Source organism: Perognathus longimembris, chromosome 4 (assembly GCF_023159225.1).
Source record: "Perognathus longimembris pacificus isolate PPM17 chromosome 4, ASM2315922v1, whole genome shotgun sequence".
NCBI classification, from domain to species: Eukaryota; Metazoa; Chordata; class Mammalia; order Rodentia; family Heteromyidae; genus Perognathus; species Perognathus longimembris.
In genome coordinates this window covers 39,621,249-39,640,217 of record NC_063164.1, presented here as the reverse complement: position 1 = coordinate 39,640,217, position 18,969 = coordinate 39,621,249, and the positions used below count along the sequence as shown (strand labels likewise).

Sequence of the window (18,969 nt, the reverse complement as noted above, 5' to 3'; positions counted from 1 at the left end):
TATTTAAAGTATGTGGTGAACAGAAAATGGAATGCTTTCCTCCTCAACACACACAATGACAGCAGATTTTAATATGATAAGAAGACCAATTTTGAAAGGCTCTGTAGAATGTGGATGCAATGTAGAAACAGAGATCCATCAAAAACAGAGATCCCAAGTAACTTGCAATGGAGTAAAAACATCTATCTCTTTGAGACTGTTGGTGGATAAAGAATTTGTAGTTTCCATTTTTTTCATTACATTCTCAATGTAGGTATTTTAAAATATTCAAAGACAAACAAATTATATTCAAAACCTAAATGCATTTTTGGCATCTCTTTGCACAGGTACTCTTTCTTTTGTACTGTATGTCTCTGTGAGTATAAAACAAATACAAAATTATGCACTTATCACTATGTGATGGGAAGAATTGCTTAACGTAATTGATATCTCTATAAAAAAGTTCAAGAAAAACTTGAAGCCCTAAACATTGATTTTATTGAATCATTCTTATTATTTTTTAATTTTGAGCTCCCACAGTTATTATAAAACTTTCTTGATAGTAAACTAAGTTTACTTCCAATATTTTATATTATGAAAAATTCATATAAGTAGCATAAATGAACTTAATTTTATTATTTCTGTTAGAAGAGATTCAGTTGAAATTGTATAGTTCATTGCCCCATATGACTTTGTACAGCATCAGTAATGAGATATATAATAACACACAATAGACACAATTGTGACAAAATAGGACATATTATCAATAGTTGTAGTTAACACAAAGTTTTGTCAGTGATGGCTAACTTCAGACATATATTTCCATCAGGTTTTATATGTAATAAAATAAAAAGAAATAAAACAATTTCTATTGTGTCTTTGAAGTTGTCAATATAAAGGTAGTGCTCATGTTCTATTAAAATAGTGACTATTGGTTTTACTATGGCTCAGAATGTGTGATAAGATAGCAAAAGAATGATCATTTTTAAGCTCTATAATGATAGAAACACTATGCCATCATGAAGTTGAATGATACCTCTAAACTTTTCGGTCCATCTAACAATCTTAGAAAGTAGGGGGTGAGGACTTCAATAACATAGGGATTATTGATTTATTTACTTATTTGGGATTATATTTGGATGAACTGGGTGGTAGTTTTGTTCTTTAAGACTTAAGAAGTACGTGATACCTTTATCTTTGATCGAATTTATGGGAGGATAAAAAGTTATTTTTCATATTTTGTGAACCTGCATGTATTATTTTGACCATTTTTGCAAATAATATATAGTATGTTTCTTTGCTTACTACTTTCTGATAAGGCAAGAAAACTGAAAAAAAATGAAAGAAATGTGTTATAGGAAAATATTTCTAATTTCATATCTGATAATAATTGTAGGAAATACAAATCTTTGACTTAGTCTACAGTTAGTAATACATTAAAATAATAAAGACTGTGACTTTCTTTGTATCCTTAAAAATTAGATACATTACTTTTCTCTTTTTTTTAGTAAAAATAGCTTATTACTTATTAAACTAAAATGTAAATAAACTTGATTTTACCATTGCTCTAATATACAAATATGTTTATTTGACTTAAATAACATAACCAAATTGTTATAGTCCCAGTTAAATATAAAAAAATAACTGTCTATACTTATTGAGATCTTTTTACTTAAATTAAAATTAAAGTAGAATATAAAAAAGTGTGTTTTCTGCTTGTTGATGTAATTTTCAGATAGATATGTGATATGTTCTACAAATCTATATGAACCTGTATCCTTAATAATTTTTGGGTTCATATTAATAGTCCAAATTTTCCCATTAGTTATATTCTACCTTTTATTTTTTTCAGGTTTTGCTATATAGCTTCAAAATTATATACTAGTTTAAAGGTAGATAAAGTTAAGGTGTAAAAACTATCCAGATCCTTCGAGTTGCATAACCAATATTAATGGCTAATAATGAAAGAATTTGGGTAGGAATGGTTTTGCATATGAGTAAGAAGGTTATGCTGGGAGGTCGGGTTGGAATGAAGGACTTGCCCGGTATTTTTTTTATATATAAATTTATGTTCCTGAAAATCATGAAGCTTTATGGTTCACCCAAGAACTTCAAAACCAAACAAAGGATTTTTATAGCTATATACTATCTGTCCATCTTCTGTGTGTACTCTAAAATTCTAAGTCAAGAACTAAGATGTATTACACACTTTAAGAGATACAACGTAGTATATCGGTGAAAAACTTTACTGAATCCTAAACAAAAAGGAATAAAGCTAAAAAGCTATAAAACTGTTATTGGAATGCATTTTTATTCTAAAACAATTGACAACATAGTGACTATAATCTGTAAAAACAATTATTTATCCAATATCCATTCAATTATATATAAATGATGACATACACTTGTTTAGAAAATACCAATTTTTATCCCTTAAAATTTATTGTGTTCATTTTTCTATAGAGGTCTAAAAACAATCCTCCAATATAGTTACCATCAAAATTTAAAAGTAGGGTAAAATAATAATAAAAAACTTAGTGGTGCCAAATATTGCCTAAGTTAGAAATAAACAATATTATTAAATTCAGTTAGCATTATATTTAGTTTTTCTACATTAAAACGAAGCATATAAAATAGTATAGATATATTAGCATTGTTAAAAGTTTTACTGAGTTTATATTATGCATAAAAGGAATAATACAATATATATAATTGGATATAACTGTCTTCTTAAATATGGTCACTGTTGGCATCATTTTAATATATTATTAGCAATTATCAGTAAGTCAAGTTAACCTAAGTCACTCATTTAAATAAATTGTAAAAGCATAGACTCAGTTATAATTTATTTCATTTTTGTTTTCCCAACTTTTTTCAAAATCACTAAAGTTTTGCATATTGTAAAATCTAAATATTTTAATGAACAGAATTGTATTTGCTGTGTGCTGAGTTGCAGTAGAAAAAAAAAAAAAACAATAGCCCAAAATATATCTCTTTAAAAGTAGAATGTTCAGGTAAAAACATATATCCTATTACATTCACTATGCATGCAATTTCTTCATTATATGTTCTATTCTAAACTTTCAGAAATGGTTTAAGAGCCTATGTAATACTTTCTTAATGTTACAAAGCCCATCCATAAAAAATAATTTCAGTTCAGAAAGCATGCCTTCATATTTTGATATTTAAAATTTTAACTATTTTATAATAACACAAATTTCTTATTTCAAACCTCTGGTTTATACTGAAAGTGGAAAGATTATAAACTATGCTATTAATAGACAGATATTTAAATGATGCAAGAGAATCATGTGTTGAGAGCTAGTAATTAAATAAAGATTTGAAAACATGGAGGCTTTACTCAATATAAAACATTGAAACATGATACTTCATTTTAAGGAAACAGCTTGATATAAATTAATACTGTTTTAATTTTTGTAAACTAACTCACTTTCTGTGCTGTTTTCGCTTTCTTCAATTACCTGTGACTATAAAGCCATATTTTAAAAGCACTTTTTGCTATTTCTACAATAGGTAACAACTCAGTAATAGAATTGAAGATGAAAGAGAGAAATCAGCTCTGATACTTTTAAAGAATCATAAATGTAAAAATGAATTAAGGTTTCCATTAGGTTGAGAAATGTGAGAGAACACTGAGCCAAAAACTACCCAGTATTTAGTTACTCAGTATGAATTTGAAGTGTACTGTTAGGGTGGCAGACAATGGCTGATTAAGCTCAGGATGGAGTTTAACCATTGAAGCAAACCTTGCAGAGTATAATTTCATAAATGCAAAAAAACATGATCTAATAACCATGCCAATCAACAAATTTGAATGCAAATGTGACATGCTATTTTTAGCAAACTCTTTGTAATATATCTATACCAACAGCTTCTTAAATATTAGACATTTGTTTCTTAAATTGTCCAGGACCATCTAAAATGTTGAAAGGAACATGAATAGATGCTTCATTACAACTCTTCTGTATGTTTTTCCTGGAAACTCTTAATTGTTTCTCAACCTAGTTCACTCTCTCAGGAAAGCTCAGCTATGCTTTTTTATCTACAGACAGATCGCGATCATATCTCCACCCCTTCCTCCTCAAAAAGAAGTTTGCAAAGAGATATTGGTCAAGTTGAAGTAAGAAATTCTCTTGTCTTGGAAGAGTTTTTAATCATAAGAAACAATATAGAAATATTTACATTTTCTTAAATCTAAGTGGTTTTATGTTTTCTTTGTAACACGGTCTATGATCAAATGCAACACAAGCATTTTAGGTTTAGGGAGAAAGGGTATATATGTCTAGCAACAACAAACAATGAAAATTCCATTGGTTCAATAATTAAATATATACTTGTAAATAGACGTGGAAAAAAGGTAGAGGAAATAAAATAAATCCAATTGATATTACTTCTTTTTTAACTGTGCATTGTGCTTAACTATACTGAAGCTGTGATAGTCCCAGAAGTAGATTTAATTACTTTCTTAAAAATGCAAAGAATACTGTTTAAAGACCCTTCCTTGGGAAGGGAGTGGATTGGGGTAGGGGAGGAATGTTTTCCAATTGCCAAGCTCAAGCTTAGTTAATAGTAGAGCTAATTTTCAAAGCATCTACCCTGATTAAGGTATTTGTTCTGTAATTTACCTTTCAATTAATTTAGTTTTTTTTTAAATGATATATCATCACTGCAAATATGCTACACAGTAGTAACAGATTTTGTTTGCACTTTCGGGTAACATGTAGTAGTTTCCCTAACATGTGGAATGCTGTTTCAACATTTGTTCAATGCTACTTTACTAAACTCTTGTTAGAATTACTGTCACACAACACGAAAAACACTACTCTGAATAAATCTATTTATTTGAATAATGCACTTACCCAGCACAGCTCCTACGAAAATTCCTGATGAAAGAGACAGGATGGAATTTGACTGTCTGAGATTTCGCAGACAGATTTATCCCCAGGCAAGGTGGAGAAGAGGCAAAGCCTTGCAATGTGATCCTGCAGGCAGAGTGAACTCCAGCGAAGCAGAGCTTGAAGGTCCCAAGGCAGGAGGTGACACTCTCTGCTGGAGACAGGGGTTGTTCTGGGTAGATTGGAAGTGTTGTCAGATTGTAAGTGATCAGCAGCAGAAGGGAAACATCAGGGCTTCCTGTTACATCACTCTGACCCCGCCTGCAGTTAGTGTTAGGTTACTTTCTTTCTCAAATAGCATACACCAGGAAAAGCAGCAGCACTCCTTTCTTATTCTGAAACAAGAGCAAGAAGCAGCCTGAACAGAGATCATTTGATCTATGAATACATTGTTAGCAGCAAAGCTGGCTGGCTTTCACCTTAACTAAGTTCTGTTAGAACTTGCCAAAGCTGCTTGTGATTTAAAGGAAATCTGAATACTAAACAATCAATGAGGTGTCTGTGTGTGTGTGTGTGTGTGTGTGTGTGTGTGTGTGTGTGGTGTTGAATTAGAATTTACAAAGCATCCAGAAAAAAAAGTATCTAACATTTTTCCCACAAATGAGCATCGAAAAAACCTGCAAACATCTCATTTATTCCTGTGATCTGACTCATTAATTTGGAGCTATGATAAGCAGTTCTACCCTAATCAATGCTACACAGTTACATCAGAAAACTCTATCTTGTAACCTTTAAACAATTTTTAACCATGCTCACAAATTAAGTGTATGTCTATGTATCATAAAACCAATGCATGCATCCAGAAAGCATATTTTTTCGTTACTAAACATTTAATATTTATTCAAAAATAAGCTGTCAGAGGAGCTTATAATTTTTGAGTTATTACATTTATCTCATAATATTTTGTGCAATTATGCCACTGAAATAGAAACAATGTTTGTATTTAGAAAAACTTTCCAAAATGTGTATATTTCTAATATGATATAAAATAAAGTATGTGACACAGTTAATTTTTTTTAAAAAACACCTCAAAATGTAATTGCATCTTAAATATATTTTATGAATCATTTAATGTGAAAAAGTTCTAAAGTTGAAAGGCATTTAGCACTTTAATGTATATGGTATAGCACAGCATGCATTGACAATTATAATTCTTGAAACTATGGCAGTACTGAAACTTACTTCATGTGCGCATCATCTTTTCCCATCTTAAACTGGAAAACGTATTTAAAATTGTATCTAAAAACCTTAAGTGCATTCCAAAGCATTTAGAAATAGTAAATATGCTACAGTGGTCATTCAAAGATTACTGAATTCAGATCAGAGAGATGATTCCTGATGTAGATAAGCCCAGGATTCTGGTAGACTAACAAAAGCCCACTTATGTTCAAGAGCCTCATGTTTCTGCAACAGTGGGATCTTACTCACATTTTCATTATCAATCCATGGAAGAAAATGATCATAGAATCTTTCATTTTTATGACCAATTAGATCAAAGTGGATAAATATGCATGCATTTGAAATAGGATACAAGTATTCTAAAAGAAGATATACAATATCATTCATTTCTACTGATTATAGTGAAGAGAAAAGAATTTAAACTGAGCTATGACAATGTAATTTGGGGGAGATGGGAAAATGCTAGATGAGTTAAATTGTCGGGGTAGAGAAATAATTTGAGTTAAGATCTTTACCTTGCTTTGAGGACTTGTTGAGCTGTGCTTCTTTTTAACTTGATTGAAACTCTGAATGAAAAATAAACTTTGTACATTATTACTGACTTGACAAATGGTGATTTCTCAATCAGGAAGCCATTGTGATAGTCCAAGTTGCAAACATTGCTGGATTTGGATCTGAAATTAGCACTTTTTCAAGAACCCACTAAGGAAGAAATAGACTGAGCCGAGCTGATGGATATGTAGTTATTGACTCAATATTTCTGGTGTGATCTTGTCAAAACTTTACTATTTTGGTGGTCCATCTGAAATTTCACACCAAAATAAGATGCTAGATTTTACCATAAAAAGGACCAAAGTCCAAATCTTCACACCTACCATACTAAGTCTAACATTGAACCCCTACAAGATGGATGTATAGTTTTGTTTTTGAGTAAATTATAAATGCATGAATATTGTGATTGGTTTTATTTGCCGAGTAGCAGGAAAATCTAAAACAACAGCAACAACAACAACAGCAACAAAACGGGAGGAAGTCTTTTTTGAATTTAAGCCCTGATCCAATGTTCTTTCTTCTCTACCATAGATCTGTGCTATTCTAAATGAGAAATCTAATAGAAGTTGTAGTATTTATACATAAATTATTGGTTAAACACATAGTACTGTAGTTATCATCTATGAATACTCTCAGGTCACTTTGATTAATACTGTCTCTATGTCTTCCTTAAGTGTAACAGGAAACCTGAATCCCAATAACCAGATCATTGAGATTATCCTTTTATCATTTCAGACAGAGTACATACTATGAAGAAAGCTAGAGAACTAATCTGAGTTTAGGGCAAGTAAAAGAATAGATGAGGGAAATTTCTCCAATACACCTAAAGATAGACACGAATGCTAGAAAAACTGTCACAGAAATGTTACCTTCATTTGCAAATCAATTCACTGATTTTGAGCCACAGTATTAACATTACTTAACCACATAAAACCAGCTGGAGGTACAATGTTTGTTTGTACTGTGATGTTTATATTACAAACTTTCATAATATTTGTGTCAACTATAATCCTCATACTGGAGCTACTACTTACAGTAATGCAATAAGCATTAATAAAGTACATATTTCAAGCTCGACAATGCACCGACTATATTTGAATGGAAAACTAAGATGTATCCTGTTCTTTAGTTGTTTATAGCACAGAGCAAGAGGAATCAAGTGGCAAATTGAAGTGGCAAAGTGACAAAAAAAAAAAAAAAAAAAAAAAGGAATCAAGAGGCAAATCAAGTGGCACCTCCAATAGGTTTTCTGAAGGAGAAGTGAAGGACGGACATGTGAAGAGGGTATTTATGATAAGCATCTGTCCTTGTTTGTCCACTGAGAATATATCTATTTGCCTAAATCATCTACTCCTACCTTTATAGAACTGTCCTGGACTCACAAATACAGGTTACCATGGGAATTTTGCCTTGCCTTGAGAGAGATGGCAACTCAAAGATTCTGGATTTGTAATATTGAGTAAATTAGTCAAATCAGACAAATAGGGTGATGGACAGTTTTCAGCTGAATAAGCTGATCATGTAATTAAGAATTTGTGTGCATAATGCCTTGAAGCATGATTCTACTACAAAAATCTAACAAAACAATTTTTTTTGAAAAAAGCAAAAAACAAGCAAACAAAAAAACATCAGTCTCATCTGAAGCAGGTTAATAGATCATCCTTGATAACAAGTGAAAAAATAAGGAGTTAAAAAGGCACTTTAAAAATATTTTATGGGCAATGCATGGTTGCTTATATTTGTAATCTCAGCTATTCTGGAGGTGGATGTAAGAGACTCACAGTTACAATCGGTCCCTGGGTAAAAGCATAAGACCCTATCAAAAGACAGTAAAACCAGGAGGACTGGGGATATATTTCAATTAACAGAGTACTTAAGCATAAGGCCCTAAGTTCGATTCCCAGATAAAACAAGATTAATGTTTTCAGTTATTAAGTACAGAGTGAATAAATTCTCTGTATTCTTAACAATCTGAAACTCATTTCTTATACTGGAGGTGACATGTAGTTACCAAAATTATGTATATCTTGCCATATTAAAATTCATCAATAATTTGAGGAGAAATACATAATTCTTATAATGTTTATGTTAAAAATATTCTACAAGGATATAAATTGACCTCGAATATTATTATATTACCTAGCCACTGATGTTACCTTTTTTTTCAAAGCACAGCGAAATGAATTGCATTTGGTAAAGAGAATTTGTATCCAAATTTCTGGGCCATTGAGAGTAAGTAGACTAATGTCTATTACTCAAACAAAAGAGCAAATTTTCACTCTTATTATATGCATAATTTTTAATTTAGGAAAGCAATATTATGTTAAAATATTTACTATAAATAAAATGTAAACTGCAGATAACTAAACATAATACAGTTTGTATGCGGTCATATACAGATAAATAAAATCTATTTTGCAAGTCTATAAATAGAATTTCTTTTCATATTTTTAAAATGTGTTTCCTCAAGAGAGTCAAATTACATTGAAAAGAACTTGTTGAATATTTGAGTATTATTAAGCCTGGCTCTTGGCACGTTCTACTGGATTAGGGTCTTCCAGAGAACTCAAGATTGTCTTCGCATGACTGTTTGTTGCAAAGAGCTTTTACTGACAAATGAGATATATGATAAGATAGCAGTGCATTTTAAAAGGCAATAAAATTATAAATTCTCAGCTTAAATGAGGTAGAAAATGAACATTCTAAGGAAAATATTATTTAGTAAAATCAACATGTTTCTCAATTTTGTAGGGCAACTATTGTTTATCCTGAGGCTGCTCAAAGAATTCTGGTTTGGAGGAAAGCTTATAAATGGTTACCCTTGCCATATGAAATCACAGTGGCAAAGGGTAAATAAAGACTAATGGCAAGTGAATATGTTATTTTCAAAACCTTTTTCTTATGAGAGTTTATAATAATTCTAATTTTAGAATGGTTTTATTTCACGTTGAAAAGATGCTTTTTTCATCACTCAGGATAAATTTACTATTCTATTCTCAAATACTTTTTTGCTGAATACAACATTTTTTGCAAAAATAAAAGTTTTATTTAACATATTCACATAAGTAGTATCTAATTAAATGATCAAGACTTATTTATTAAAGGGATCTAATCAAAGATGACAAAATAGCATTAATTATTTTATTTCATTTTTATTTTATTTTTATTTATTTTTATTTTTTGGCCAGTCCTGGGCCTTGGACTCAGGGCCTGAGCACTGTCCCTGGCTTCTTCCCGCTCAAGGCTAGCACTCTGCCACTTGAGCCACAGCGCCGCTTCTGGCCGTTTTCTGTATATGTGGTGCTGGGGAATCGAACCTAGGGCCTCGTGTATCCAAGGCAGGCACTCTTGCCACTAGGCTATATCCCCAGCCCAATGATTTTATTTTTAACCATTATCAGATTATTCATATACCTGAAAAATTAGCAGTTTGTATTTCCCACATTTTCTTATAAAATACATTCTTATTATTTACCGTGCCTCTGTAAATACAGTGTGATTTTCCAAATATAATGGAATGTGAAAAATATGCATCACATATTTAGAGAATAATTCAATCAATTTGACTCAGAACTCAGAAGACATTTTCATTAGTGTTGAGTTTGGTATGTGTAGTCTCATTCTGCCATCTAGTGTTAACTATTTTCAAACTACAAAAAAAAAAGGTAAAATTCCGACTTTTTCCTTTCATTAAAAGAAAAAATAACCCTCAACAACAAAGAAATATCTCTAGGAAAGAATACTGAAATGATTAATATAGTTATAAGAGGTATGATTATTGTAGATTACACAAAGAATAATTTCATATGTAGTAAATAAGTACTTCATAGTAAATGCAAAAATATTTAAGTGTTACATGATATATATGTTAAAATATTAATTAAAGTGGCACATCATTTTGGGGCAATATGTGTTTGGAAATTCTGTGTGTGTGTGTGTGTGTGTGTGTGTGTGTGTGTGTGTGTTTCTCCCAAAATATCTGAAGGCTATGATGATAGTACTCACTAACATAAAGTCATATCTTCAGAAACATTTAACAGAATAGTAAATGATTCTCATAGGTTATAAACAAGGTCCACTATATATCTAACTATGAAAAATATTTGTACTACAATTATCTTTAATAAAATAAGTTATTAATTTTGTTCTGACTTAATACAGTTCACATTTCAGACAGATAGTTTGTAGTGTATACTAATTATCTCCAAGATTTATCTCTATAAACTATTTTATCACCAGAAGGCAAGGTTCCATAACTATGGTCAGTTATCCACTATGTGCCAAGCATTTGGATCAGAATCAGGAGCACAAAATTTGGCAACAGGCACTTTATCTATTCTCAAGGAATTTCTTTGTTGTCATCAGGTAGCCATTTAGAGAAATTAATTTTTGCTCCCCTTGCTTTATGATCATTCTGGAATATTCTCAAGAACCGAAACCCACTAGGATTGAGTAGAAAAAAGTCCAGTTCATCCTGTAAATGAAGATGCTTCTTGCACAAGAGTATCATCTGTAAATGCTTTTATTGCATTGGAATCCCAATGGCAAAGAAGAGATTAGAAAGAAGTCTGTGTCTGGCAGGGTCCTGTAAAAGCCAAATTGTAGAGAAGAATTTTGTCAAAGAAATTTTGTGCAAAATAGACTTCAAAAAACAGAGAAAGGGAGAGAATAAAATAGAGTTGAGAACGATAACTAAGAGAGAAGATGTGTAGTCACCGCAAAAATATGGATTTAACTCTATCCGCAGAGATAGGGCTCTGGAACATGAACTACATTTCTGAATTTGTCTTCCCTTGATGTGAGGGAATTTGTCTTGAAATTCTGCTTCTTAGTCCATAGGCCCTTCTAGAAGTAGGGAACATTATTTCTTAGGGGAAATGACTACCATGAAAGGAATGAGGGCCCCTGTTTTACTATAGAGGATGTGGGAAGGGACCCCAAGAAGTTTCCTGCAGAGTGGTGCATATAAACAATACCAGTTGAAATGCTGCATCTGGATTTTCCTAAAATTCTTTGACCACTGGGAAAGATCTGTGTCCCTCATGGACTAGAGGATGTAGGATAGAAGACTAGGAGAATGACAAAAAGGTATTTATATTTTACTTTGTGTCCATCCATGTGATTGAAAGCATGCTTTAAAATATGTTTTGTTTTTGGCATAATGAGAGGATTTGGACAAGGAAACAAGTTCAAAAATATTTCTGCAGAAATATTTGTCTTCCTCCAAATTACTAGTTGAAGTTAAAGTTCACAGGGTTAACCATAGTTGCTTGTGTAGGGTAACCTTATCATTTCTCATTGTGTCTGTGACTATTCAGTCAGAAGACACACTCCTGTTTGGATTAATTATAAGGGAGCACAAAATAAGTACAATGTTACATTACATCATTTTGTATACTTTAAGGACCTAATAATATCATATCTAGTAATGCCACTGAGTTTCTGTTCTATTTTAGGGTAAATTGAAGCAAAAAAGTAACTAATAACTGACAGATTTTTCAAAAATCTGACATATTGTGTATTCTCTTTAGATTTGTGAAGATTGCAGAATTGTAGTCTTCACAATAAGAAATTGACATAACTGGAACTTAGAGTATAATTTGTTGACTTAATAAAACTGCCCCTTTGTGGTAAAATGCTGCCAGCAATTTCTTTTATTCCTCCAAGGTTAGATAAATGTTTTCAGATACGTAAGAAGAAAATTACATGGGTAATAAGTCAAACTATAAGGGCTATTAGGGGCTACATTTTAGATAATTCTACAATGAGAAAAGAACATAGTAATCATTAACAAGTTGGAAAACTATCTATCTATCTATCTATCTATCTATCTATCTATCTATCTATCTATCTATCTGTGTTTTATTCTCAAGGTGATTTACAGAGGTTTTCCCATTTCATATGTAAGGCAGTGAGTACATTTCTTATCAAACTTGTTACTTCATCTCTCATTTTTCTCCCTCTTCCCTCCCTCCCCAATTGCCTCCCCGACCATGAGTTGTACAGTTGGATTATAGCATACAGTTTTGAAAGTATTGATGTTGCATTGGTTTGCCTTTTACCCTTTGTCTTTCTGTTCTGATGTTCTCTGTCCCTTCCCTAGTTCAAATAAACATATATACAATACCCAGGGTACTGAAATCAGTAACAATGACATTAGGGTAAAACTCTGAGGAAAAAAGACAAAACAAAGTTCATGCCCAATATTTATGAAAGGGTAATTATGCCAGTTTTTTAATGATTGGGAAAGATGATATAAGAAAATGTAGTGATACTTTTTATACTTTATAAGTTGTTAGAAACATAAAACATAACTATATTCAAATGAATTTTACATCGGATCATTAAAGACATATAAAAGAACAAATGACTGTTTCTACTTTTTAAAACCCATTTATAAAGTTACCTTATTAAAAATTGTTCTCCTGGACAATTATTTCAAAATATATTGTTAAAAAACCTCTGACATTTTCTTTGATACTTTGCTCAGAATTGTGTTAACAGTAAAATTACTTCATATTTCTTATTTCTAACCGCATCTGAAAGAAAAAATTCCTGAAAAGTTTCTACTTTAGCTTTTAATTGCATAGTATGTTTGGGTTATGGATTAAGCTATAGCCTCAAATCTGAACCACTTTAATTGCCTACTTAATTAGTGTTATTGCTTATACTATATTCTAAAACCTTGAACTATTAAACATTTGATCAATTTTCATAAAAACAGCTACTGTTTTAATGAAAATATATTAGGGAAACCAAATGTCAAGTACTTCATATACGTGTCACCAGGTTTTCTCCCAATTGTGTCACTGACCAAACAATACAGGGTTAAAAGTTCCAAATGCTACTTGGCTCAAAATCAGGATAATTCAAGTGGAAATCCTATGCTCTTTTTCATTGTATTTGATTTGATGTTTGGCATGTTTTTTCTGCAATCTTTAAAACATTTCTCTTTGGTCTGGCTTATTGAGAGTCAATTGAGATAAGAGATGCTTACGCGATTTGAAAGGATTTTCTCTTTAAATGAATTAGATTATGTGTGTGTAGCTTATGAAAGAGAAAGTAAAGTGAATTTCTTAACAGTTTACTAAAACAATTTCCTAATGTATATTTAGCTTTCCAATTTTAAGGACTCTCACTGAACACTGACAGCTGTTTAGAATAAAAAGTAGTGAATGTTTAATAATTCAACAATGGAGTCCCTGATTCTTGGCACAAGGGATCTATTAGGTAGCTCACAGCTGCTGGCATTTTAGAAATCTCTGGATATTTTCCTAGAATGATTTATAAAGTTTGTGGTCCATTCTGTTGAGGATAGGGGGTATATTAAACATGAAGATTCAGAAAATCAAAGTGCTTGTTTGGGGATTTCAAAAAATTGTCAACAAATCAAGTAGTTTCCTTTGGCTACTAACTTGAAAACATCTTCATGTCAGGAAGAACAGTCATCAAATTAGAATTATACCTTTTGTAAAAATACAGATTGAAAATGGACCATAATCCCTATGATAATCAGGGTTGTAATTAACTTGTCTGATCCTGTCTGACAACAAAAACAGAAGAACAAATCATTGGTCATGTGTACAGGTATCATGTTCTTAAGTTTTGCTACAAGGAAGATGTATTTAAACATTTTAGGAGCTGAGCACTCATTTCTCAGACCTCTAATCCTAGCTACTCAAAAGGCTGAGATCTGAGGATCATGATTCAAAGCCAGCTTGAGCAGGAAAGTCTGTGAGACTCTCATCTCGAATAAACCAACAAAAAAGCCACAAGTGGAGCCAGGACTCAAGTGGGAGAGTGTTAGCCGTAACTAAAAAAAGCTTGAAGAATGTGCTCAGGCCCTGAACTCAAGTCCTAGGACAGGAGCACAGGTGTGCATGTGTGTGCACGTACACACATACACACACACACATGCATGCACAAACACACACAGCAAAAACTTGCTAGGGTGAATGTAATAACTGTATTTCTAGTTACTCAGGTGGGTAAAATCCAGAGGATTGCAGTTAGAGGCCAATGCAGAAAAGCAAAGCAAAACAAAACAAAAATAAAACCCCTCAATTCCATCTCCAAAACAACCAACAAAAAGCAGTGTTGAAGCTGTGGCTTAAATGATATGGTACTAGCCAAACAAACTACATGTCCTGAGTTCACATCCTGGTAGAATAAAAAAACAGCAAAAGCACAAATTTATCAGGATAAATTATAGATTGAAATTTAAAAAAAGATTTGATATTAAATTCTAGTATTAGTTTATCTTAAGATAAATTATGCACTGAATTGTAAATTTTTAGGTTCTTCTATTTGAAAACATCAACAGTTAAGATGGAACCTGTAATGAGATTGGAGTGTCACGTCATGTTGTCTTTGATGCCTCCAAATCAAAAGAAAACCTGAAAACAAACAATGCAGTTGGCATAGTGGCAGGATTTGAGTAGGTCAGTGTTGTACTGTGTAGTAAAAGTACCTATACTAAGACAATTACTTACATTATGAGCATTTTAAATACAAAATCAAAAGTTTCTTGAAATTGCATATGTAAACAATACTGTACTTGAGACACACATGGAAGAAGGAATGACATACCGCCACTGGAGGACAAGAAACAGGAAGGTTTGGAAGGACAGTTTATGAATCTGTGCACATGTGGTGTGGAAATGGTCCAGACCAACTATAATCATTAGAATTAGAAGCTGTTTATAAAATATTATATTTATTTAAATGTATGCTTATTATATACAACTATATATGAAGTGACTAGAAATACACATATGCCAAACTTAGATAATAATTAAGGGATAATATATTAATTCAAATAGGAATCACAACATGTTGATTTTCCCTTTAAATTTAAAGGGGATTGTTAGCAAATTGTAGTGAAAGGAAGTAAAAATAGAGTAGAATTGGGGGAAATATAGTTTGTTTCCCTTCAGTTTTCTGTATCTTGTGATAAAGAACACTAAATTCTTTCTGTAATACAAAAACTTCCATGTAGCTACCAAATTCATGGTTCAGGAGAGTATATTTTACTTCCAACATATAAAAAAGTAAGCGATTAATTAACTTTGAATATCAAGAATAAACAAAGAATTAAATACACATATGTGTATCAGTTCTATATATTTGTTCGTGAAGGAAGACAATATCAAAAGACTTCTTTTTTAAAAGCAGGGGAAATAATAATTACATATATTAAACAATGCATTCAGTGTATGTTTTTCTTTACAAACCACTGAATGTTTATTGGAGAAAATTAGTAGTTAACTCATCAATACTGTTTTTGTGTCTCCTGTGGAAAGTTCATACTTGAACTAACGACAGTTTTTCCCTTATTTAATTAAAGCCATTATTAAAGAGGATATTGGGAATTTTTTACTTCCAGAAGTTTCATTTTTTTGGTAAAAATATTTAATCTAAGACATTTATGTACTGAGTACTTGAAATACATATGCAAAATTTTCTTAAAATGGTACATTGTCAATATTGTGTATGGTATATGTTTTGCAGGACTGAATGAAAATATGTTGAATTTGCATTTTAGAACTTTCCATATTCTATCTTAAAACACTGTGTGTCAATCTGACATCGGCTAGACTATGTTCAGATGTAGGTCCTGAAGAAGGAATCTGACTTTTAAATAGAAATTCAACATGAATTAAAAATATACATTAGTGAACAGATATTTCTCTGAGTTGAAATAGCTATGAAAGAAAATACTATTTGGGAAAGTACAGCTTGTTTGGAGACTATTTTGAGTTATGACAAAATATGCAAAATTTCTGAAGCCATCTTTTCAGTGCTGATGGACTAGTACATGGTAGAGAGCAAAAGCATAAGGGTTGGGCTGGGGATATAGCCTAGTGGCAAGAGTGCCTGCCTCGGATACACGAGGCCCTAGGTTCGATTCCCCAGCACCACATATACAGAAAACAGCCAGAAGCGGCGCTGTGGCTCAAGTGGCAGAGTGCTAGCCTTGAGCGGGAAGAAGCCAGGGACAGTGCTCAGGCCCTGAGTCCAAGGCCCAGGACTGGCCAAAAAAAAAAAAAAAAGCATAAGGGTTGGATGAAACTTGTGGAAAAGAAATCATGAATTGAAAACTGATTAGAGGTGGATAATATATGAGGAAAAATGAGAAATCAAAGTTATGTCCATACTTCAAAATCTGACCAACATGTGAGAAGCTATAAAGCTAAGCCAAATGGATGAAAAGGCTTGCCATTTCTATGACAAATCAAATTTATGTGTGAAACATTGACACCATTACAGAAATGTCCACAACACTGCTGGGTCAGCAGAGTGCTTATACTCAGTAGGAAGGAGATACAGTGAATTAACTCCAAAGAGGGGGGAAAAAAAAACTAAAAAAAAAAAAATAAGGCTCAGGTTTTCTAGTAGAATCCTTGATGTTGCTAAAAATGCCTTTTCTTTGGAGCACAAATTGCTAGTTGCTCTACAAAATCTTCATGATAAATGGAGGCCTCAGAGAGTCTAGAATGTTCCCAAAATATTCTTGATATTTAGAAATAGCCAGACAAACTTTTGTCAGTGGAATTCAGAATCCATGTAAAAGTTCACTTTGATGATCATCAAAACTTTCCTTTTTCGTTGTTTCATGTTACCATTCACCATATTCAGCACAGGGTTATTCAGCTGTTCGTTATTCTATGATAACAAAAAAGCTAAACCAGCCCAAATCAGGAAGCTCATGATGCAGAGTTGATTGCTCTTTGCTCAGACAGTTAGGTTCAGAATTGATTGAGGTACTGGTGAGTACAAAAGAAGAAACAAAATGTCTTGGGAGAGAAGCATGTCCGAAAATTCCATCACCAATTCTTCCTAAAGGCGTTATTGAGCAATTTTTATCACAAGCATGTATTTTTCACAATTTTTGTTGTGAAAACAACATTGGCTTTTTTTTATTTAGTAGCTACATTCTTTAATAGGATAATAGACCAACAAGGATAACGTAATATTCATAGTCATAGAAATAAGGGCAAACATATTCTCAAGAAGATGATCCACAAATTCGAAAAAAAAGTCAATTGACTCATCGAAGCCAGTAATATAAGATACTCTTTATTTAAATAGAAAATAGAAAGGACCAAGGGAAAATAATAAATTCACAGTAGCTAGTTAATAAATCACAGCTTTTGAATGAGTACATTGATGAGTGAAGAAAGAAATTCTAATCAATAACAAGTCCAATAAGCCTAAACTATTGCTTTATGAACTTATCATTGGTAGTATTTTATCAGAGGAAAATCTTTAGCAGAATTCATGGTATTATATAAAAAATTATATTGTTTCAACAGTAGTTTCTTCGTGCAATATTTTCACTGACTGATTCTTTCTTTTTCTTTTGGTTTTAATTTGTTGTCCTTTTGATATTCTTTTCAGGAAACCTATAGGAGGAATGAAAAATATTTATGAGTAATGAAAACATAATGAAACATTTGGTCTAAACTTTCCTTGTTATATTATTGTATTACTCCTGAAAGATGTGACAGTATTAAAATCCTTTAGTAATAATATAATGGACTGTAAAGGTAAAAGGGGTATGTCATGTAAGATCAGTGGTAGGAGTGAGAGTGGAAAAAAATGAGCATGTACACACATGTGCACGTGTGTGAGTGCATGTTCATGTGTGTGCACTTATGTGGATATGTGAAGAGACACAGCATAATGAAACCCATCAATCATTGGGAAAGTAAGAGCCAGAACATGGGAATGGAATGGAGAACATGAACTCTTTCAAAGTCTACTACATCTGGAATTACCACAACAAAACCCCATTATGAATGCTAACTTAAACAACATATTTTAAAAAGAGCATAAATGTACAAATTTTTTGTTCTGTTTTGTTTTGTTTTTGTCTGTTATGGGCTTGAACTCTGGGCCTGGGTGCTATCTTTGAGCTCTTCAGCTCAATGCTAGAGCTCTACCACCTTGATCCATTGCACCACTGTGCATGAATATTTTGTTCTTCAGCTTACTTTTTTTTTTAAAAGAGTAGAAGTATCGTTGTATGTGGTTGATAGAATTACAGATGAATTTGACTTACATTTTCATATTCATTCTACACAATTAACAGGTTATTCAGAATTAATATATTAACATTTTGTGTATTATTCACTACCTTAAAGGCATTTTGTTATAATCTTTTAAAATAGTTCTTAGTATTTAGGCATTTAAGAAATAAAATCCTGAATTGTTTAAATTATATTTTCCTTTAATGACACAGTAAGAGGAATTACTATGAGCAAATGTATCAATATCCGTTAAATATAGTTGATAAGAGCACATCTATTACCTAAGTCATCATACTCTGTTATAGCAATAG

The 18,969-nt window shown here is 31.9% G+C and overlaps 2 protein-coding genes across 5 annotated transcripts in view; both read right to left on the bottom strand.

The window, feature by feature from the left end:
* Calcrl (calcitonin receptor like receptor) overlaps positions 1-5,118 on the bottom strand; it is a 113,117-nt gene extending 107,999 nt beyond the window's left edge. For all 4 annotated transcript variants that reach the window (XM_048345122.1, XM_048345123.1, XM_048345121.1 and 1 more), the window contains exon 1: positions 4,860-5,118. The gene's annotated coding sequence lies outside the window, so the exon portion shown is untranslated. The remainder of the gene's footprint in view (positions 1-4,859) is intronic.
* A 12,566-nt stretch (positions 5,119-17,684) lies between these two features.
* Tfpi (tissue factor pathway inhibitor) overlaps positions 17,685-18,969 on the bottom strand; it is a 62,608-nt gene continuing 61,323 nt past the window's right edge. The window contains exon 8 of the mRNA XM_048345120.1: positions 17,685-18,031. Within this exon, the coding sequence (XP_048201077.1) occupies positions 17,925-18,031 (107 nt within the window). The 3' untranslated portion in view covers positions 17,685-17,924. The remainder of the gene's footprint in view (positions 18,032-18,969) is intronic.